We start from the raw sequence: 6,955 nt of genomic DNA on the forward strand, positions 1-6,955 counted from the left end.
TTCCATCTTTTGTGAAAAAATCACTACCCTGAATCCAAAAAAAAAAAACAATTAAGATAAAGCCATATAATTAATTATAAAGTTTATTTTCTACAAAATTATATAATTTTAATGATACCCTTTTCTCACACAAGAAAAAAAGAAAAAGAAAATGGAATTTTGATTAAATAATTAATTTGAAGCAAAAGTAATTTTGACCAAAAGATGGTGTAGCTTACTTATAGATTTTCCACAAAAACAGAACACATAATAGTACTACTACTTTTCAAAAGGGTCTTTTACAAGCTGCTAACAAGATAGATATTTCATGAGATAGTTACACAACAATGACATCATATAACGTCACAATGAAAACATAGTATTTTTTTTTATAAATAAAATATTTAAAATTTAATTATATATATATTCACACTATTGAATGTGTTAGAAAAATGTTATTTTTTATACATCTTAAATAGATGACACCACATATTAAATTTATATTAAAAAGATATAGAAATTGAAATTTTAATTTATATATAAATGTGTGAATTTTAATTTATTTAATACTAGTATTAAAAAAGTGGGAGAGAAGCTACAAGCACAGAACCCAAACTGATTTTATTCTTTGCTCTTTTGCATGAAGAAAAGAAGACATTTGTATGTTTCTGCTCTCTGCATGTGTCCCAAAGTGTAGATAGTGATAGGTCATAAGTGATTCATAATAATAAGATAAAGCTAAAAACATAAAATATAACAGATCAATTTTTAACCTTGAGCCAACTAGGAACATTGCTCTTGTACCCTGTTGCTAATATTATTGCATCAAATTCCTTTTCTTTTCCATCCAAAAATTTTGCACCATTTCTTGTTATCTCCTTCACACCTTCCATCACCTAAAAAAAATAGTAACAAATTAAATTTACATTCAATTTGTGATTTCAACTTAAATCAGCAAAAGAGCTTATTTTATTTATTAAATTAAAATAAAATAAAATAACCCTGAATTTGTGATTCTAGCTTAAATAAACAAAAAGGGGTTATTTCATTTTTTATTATTAAATTAACCATACCTTAATGTTACCGGATTTAATTTGTGATATTTGACCAACATCAAGTACTGGAGTTTTTCCTGTTGCAAGTTTAAGCTCTATTGGTCCAGTTTTAGGCCTTTTGATACCATAGTGATTGGTGTTTCCCAAAATGAAACTTGTCACCAACAAGAGAAACTTGTCTACTAATTTTAATGGAAGCCATTTATATAATGCCATAGCTACTCCATATGTTGAGAAACCAAACATATCTCTTGGAAGAATATGTACCTAATTGCATCATCATATAAAAAAGTTAACCAAAGTTAGCTAAAAAGGACAAACTCCCAAGTTTGATGATTAGTTTCCCAAATAGGATAAAAAGACATACATGACATCATTTTAAGTACTAAACAATTATATATCTATCATGATTAATGATTACATATTATTAAATAATGCTAAGAGACTACATTTTTATTAAATGAAATATTTTTGATAAAAAGGAACTTACTGTATTTCTTGCAACCAAATGAGGAATAGCATTGTGTCTACAAAGGTCCAAGCTAACTTCCATTCCAGAATTACCACAACCAATGACCAAAACCTTTTTATTCTTATACTCAGAACCAGATTTATAAACACTTGTATGTGAAACAGGACCATGAAAATGTTCCAAACCATGAATCTTAGGAACAACAGGTTCAGCATTTTCTCCACTAGCAACAACAAGCCAAGGTGAAAAGTAACTAAAATTATCTTGAGTTTTGACAACCCAAATCTCAGAACATGAATCAAACTCAGCACTAACTACAGTTTGATTGAACCTAGGAGTAATCGAAAAGTGTGTTGCATAGGATTCCATGTATGAAATGAACTGATGTTTTGTTGGGTATTGAGGAAAATTTGTAGGAAAATTCATGAAAGGAAGTTCACAAAAGTGTTTTGGGAGGTGAAGTTTAAGACGGTCATAAGTTCTGTTTTGCCAGAGTGAAGCTATACAATCACTTCTCTCTAGAATCACGTTTGGAATACCTTGTTTTGATAAACAAGCTGCTACTGCTATACCTGATGGACCAGCACCTACTATGATAGGTCCATGTATCCATACACATTTTGCTTCTTCTTTCATAGAATCCATGATGATGAAAGATTGTAACTTTGAGTTTAGTTTTAGTTTATGATGAAAAAGTTGGAATTTTTATGTTCAAAAAGTGATTTTTATGATGAGAATTTAAAAGGGTAGGAAGGAGTGTGAAAAGGGTGAAAGTAAATGTTGAGAGATTGGTTAGAAGGGTGAAGGCTTTTAAATATGCATTGAAATTTGAAGAGAGAGAGTGTGGTGTAATTGAGGCGTGAAGGTTAAGGAAAGGATTTGATTCTGTTTCTCTCAAGGCACTTTCTTCACAGAACAAGAAAATATGGTGAAAATATATACAGATTTATTGTGATGTATACTATTATGTGTATTGAATTTAATTTATTTATGCATGCTATTTTTCTTTTCTTTTTTAAAAAATTGATTTGGTTGGAATGAGTAATGAGTTGCAGTCACTCATGCATACATGACATCAAACAATTTTTTGTTTTTTGTTTTTTTTAACTATGTCACGCTTTGTCAGTTTTCTGACTATTCTCTGCTTTCTGTGGCCCATTTTTTCAACTTATTTACAACTATCAAGTATCAACCTACCCTTTTTTTAATAATAACTGTAATTTTTCAATTTTTTTTTTATTAAAATCATACTAGTATCCAGCAACCATACAATTTCCATTTCTTTTTTGAGTCACATACAATTTAAATTTTAAAATTAACAAAACTTATTGATATTTTGGTGAAATTTAGTAAAGGTAAAAGACATAGATTATAGAGATTTGTTAAAAATGTAAGTTGACAACTATTGTGTGAGTGTAATGCAATGTGTGTGGAATAAATATGGATTTAAAATAGTAGTGGAATTTTGAGGTTGTAATGTTATAGATTTGTATGACTGTTTCCAAAAGTTGAAGTGTGGGAAGGGAGATTTTGGAAGCATTGGAGGTTCCAAATTGGCACAATATGTAGTGAGTGAGTGGAGCGTGTGGTGTAGTGTGTCAGGAAGTGGCGCGTGGGGTATACAAAGTGAAGAATCATCACACCTACACTAATATGAATCTTATCCCTTAATAAATTTTCAAAATGTGTAACTCATGTTAATCTTTTTTATTAAAAGAGTATATGTCAGAGTTTGTTTTTGTTATATATTTTGATATTTTTTTAAAAAGTCAAAATTGTTTTGTGTTTGACAGTTATATTAAAAATTATTATTTTATAAAAAAGTCAATTATAAAAAAAATAATTATTTTAAAAATTACTAAAAACAGCTTATCTGAAAATCAGTTTTTAAATTATTTTGCATTTTTAAAAAAACGCAATAAACAATATAAATTTTTAAAATGTGATTATTTTATTTTAATAAAGTGATTGTTTAATGAATAAAAACTATAACAAACGCTTCTTTAAAGTAAGTGTTGAAAACAAGAATATTCAAAAAAAATTCTATAAAGAAGATTTGCTGTTTTGTGGTGTTGTGCAGTGATGAATAATAATGATGTTGATAATATTGGAGATACCTTAGTACAAGTACTACATAAACAAGTTGCTGCATATGTTGGAAAACAGCTTGGAGAAGTAGGGACTTTCTTTGTGAAGGCCAAAATATAATCTAGTATATTAATTTTAAAATGATATTAGAGTTTAATATAGTTTAATAAACTAACTTAATTTATTAGGCTACATTCAGCCTCTAATATTTACAATCCAACAAATAAAGCCTCTCATTCAAATATAAAGGAGTAGATGAGGATGGTGCGTAATGAAGAAATTATGAGTCAAGAGAGTGTTATACTTTCCACTTTCAAGCTACTCAAATTTGAACTCCAAATACCTAGGCTACATATATATCTAAATTTCATTATAAACTCCTTATTCAAATTGATAACTTTTTTTCTCTTATTTAATTCTAACTTAATTGTAGTTTTGATATTTTATTTTTATCAGTTTAAAAAATTGATCAATTTATTTTTTAAAGTAAATAATTTTGGTAATTTTTTCAAATTTTTAAAATTTTAAACTAAAAAAATTGCAGTTTGATAAATTTTAAATAACATAACATACAATTTGATAATATAAAATCATTTAGATGATTAATTAAATTACATAAAAAAAAAACGTTGAAGTTGAAAGTTAAATTTTTAGAGGTTTTTATTGTGATTTTATAGATATTAATCATTTTACATTATCGTATCATATGCTACGTTATTCAAATTATATCACATTGTAATTTTTTAGTTGAAAAATAAGAATAAATGACAAAAACTATTAGATTATAAATTAAGGAAACTGATTTCGTAAATCGATAAAAATAAAAAAAAAAATTAAAAATTTCAAATTTTTGTTTATGTTATTTCCATTAGTGATTTTATTGGTAATATATAAACAAACACAAAATAATTTATGTATTTTTTTTAAAAAAATCTAACAAATAATTTTATATGTGATAAACAATCTATATCCATAAAGTTCAAATGATTCTTCCCCCAACTAATTGGTAACACGTACTTCTCTTATATACGAAGTAAAATAGACAAAGGTTAGTTAAATTTGTTGATCATTTGACATCTATTAACCAACTATGCTGCAAAACGTATTCAACATCCAAATTGTAGTATCAAAACCCCTTTATATTTATTATCTTTTTCAATACCAATTACTAATATATGGGAACAAAACAAGCACAAAGCTTAAATTTGGTTTTTATGTAATGTCAAAGAAAAAGACAAAGAGATTCATAAAGATTGCGAAGCTAAGTCCTAAAGTGAATGATTCACATATAGTCCATGCCAGCGTGCATGTGATAATATCTAATTATTAAGAAAACATACATAATTGTATGCAACTAGGCAACATGTGGCGGGGTATTCACATTCACATTACTTAAAAAGTGAACGTGGAATAATATATATTTATTTTAGAAGTAAATCGAAAAAATAGATAAATTTAAATACAATAATTTTTTTAAATCTATTTTTATTTATATTAAAGATTAAATAGTAAGTGAGAGAATCTATATGCTTAACATTTTAAAAATTTAAATAAAAATATAATGTTCAACTCACTTGTGTAGTAGACATTAGTTCATTGGTTCATTGGTGGAACAATTTCGTAATCTAACTTTAATACTATAGTGAATGATTGACTGAGATTTGAACAATCCCTTGTATCAAAAGTTTTATAATTTATTATATAATTTTTTTTTAATAATATGGCTATATTGATGAATGCTTGTAGATGTCTAGGGAAGAAGAGACACCCAAAGAATTTGCACATAACTAAACTACATTCAATGACGAAATGAAATCCGTGTATGTGACAAGCTTTCAATGCATATATGATATTGCTGGATACGGGGATCTAAATTAACAGTTTATTTAGATTCACTTGGTGTACAAAATCTACCATATAGAAAATGATATTATTAGGATCTTTCATGGAATATATGTTGGATATTTCAATATCCTTTTCTTTTTGTGGCCACACCACATATATAAAAGCAATGTATTATGAATATTAAGTAGGCGAGTCAACTATTTTTTTATACATCTAAGAGTGATGAATTGATTTGATGGCCAAGATTAGATTAAATTAGAATATTATGTGTGGGTTTAATTTTAATTTTTTTTATATATAATTTATTAATATATTAATTTTATAAACAGAGTTATAAAAAGAATAAATGGGATAAAAGAAATTATAGAGTTTGTAATTAAATTAATAAATAGTTTGACTCTTGAAATAATATGATAAAAATAATTTGTAAAAAATTAACAATTTTTTAAGATGGAAAAATTATTATTAATCAAAGTGTAAGTATTTTACAATATTTTTGAGTTGAATTTAAATTATGTCTACAATATCAAAATTTTACAATTTAACTTACACTTCATGGATATAAAATATTGACCATGATTTAAGTGAAAATTTATATAATTGATAATTATAAACTCTATTTTTATTAAAATATATAAATTATCTGAGTTAAAAAAAGAATATAAAGTAGAAATTATTAAAATTATTACTAAGAGTAACTTTATATGAAATTAAGTTTCTTATAATAGTTATATTTTTTATTGTTAGTTTTAATCACAGAGTTATGAAATTAAATTATGATGATTATGTTTTAATTATATACTTTGCGATCATTTGAGATAGTTGTTACATTTTAATTATTAAAATAATTTGATGTATTTATACGTAATGAATTATCAATACTAACTTAATATAAAATTAAGTTTGTTAATAATTATGATTTTTATTGTTAGTTTTTTAATTATAGATATATGCAAACTTATGATATAATAAAAACTAGAGACTAGTTATTCTTCAGAGATAATGTTAGTTTTTTTTAGAGATTAATTGTATTTTTTTAATTGTTATTTATTCTTTTTGTTTTTGTTGATGAGTTATCTTGTCATCATTACTTTTAAAATTTATTTATTATTTTATTATACAAGCATTCAACCAAACAAAATATTGTTCGAATGATCTATTGGTGTGAATTGTAAACAAAATTGAGTTACACCATATTCTGATATGTAATTGAGTTAGGGCTTATGATCAAACGTCTAGCAAAACAATTTTTTTTATGTTATTTGACCGTGTAATCTCTTACCTAAAGTGAATTGTAGTACTTATCTATATCTAATTATCTATTATATATACTTGAACTAAAATTCTAAAAGAATAAAGGAATTGAAAAGGCCAAAATCCAATTAAGAAAAATCAATTTGTGGTTTAAGAATTCAAAAACATTCCATAGACCCAAACAATTATTAGTTAAAGAAAAATAAATGATTTGTAACCAAAATAAACCAAGTTGTCCATATTAGATTGGAATTGAGAGACA

At 25.4% G+C, this 6,955-nt stretch overlaps 1 protein-coding gene across 1 annotated transcript in view; it reads right to left on the reverse strand.

Moving 5' to 3' along the window:
• Positions 1-2,427, reverse strand: part of LOC101504495 (probable indole-3-pyruvate monooxygenase YUCCA4) — a 3,250-nt gene extending 823 nt beyond the window's left edge. The window contains exons 1-4 of the mRNA XM_073367137.1: positions 1,525-2,427; positions 1,053-1,301; positions 753-875; positions 1-28 (exon numbers count right to left, since the gene is read on the reverse strand). Of these exons, the coding sequence (XP_073223238.1) occupies positions 1-28; positions 753-875; positions 1,053-1,301; positions 1,525-2,151 (1,027 nt within the window). The 5' untranslated portion in view covers positions 2,152-2,427. The remainder of the gene's footprint in view (positions 29-752; positions 876-1,052; positions 1,302-1,524) is intronic.
• Between the last annotated feature and the right edge of the window lie 4,528 nt (positions 2,428-6,955).

This window comes from Cicer arietinum, chromosome 4, assembly GCF_000331145.2.
Source record: "Cicer arietinum cultivar CDC Frontier isolate Library 1 chromosome 4, Cicar.CDCFrontier_v2.0, whole genome shotgun sequence".
Lineage (NCBI taxonomy): Eukaryota > Viridiplantae > Streptophyta > Magnoliopsida > Fabales > Fabaceae > Cicer > Cicer arietinum.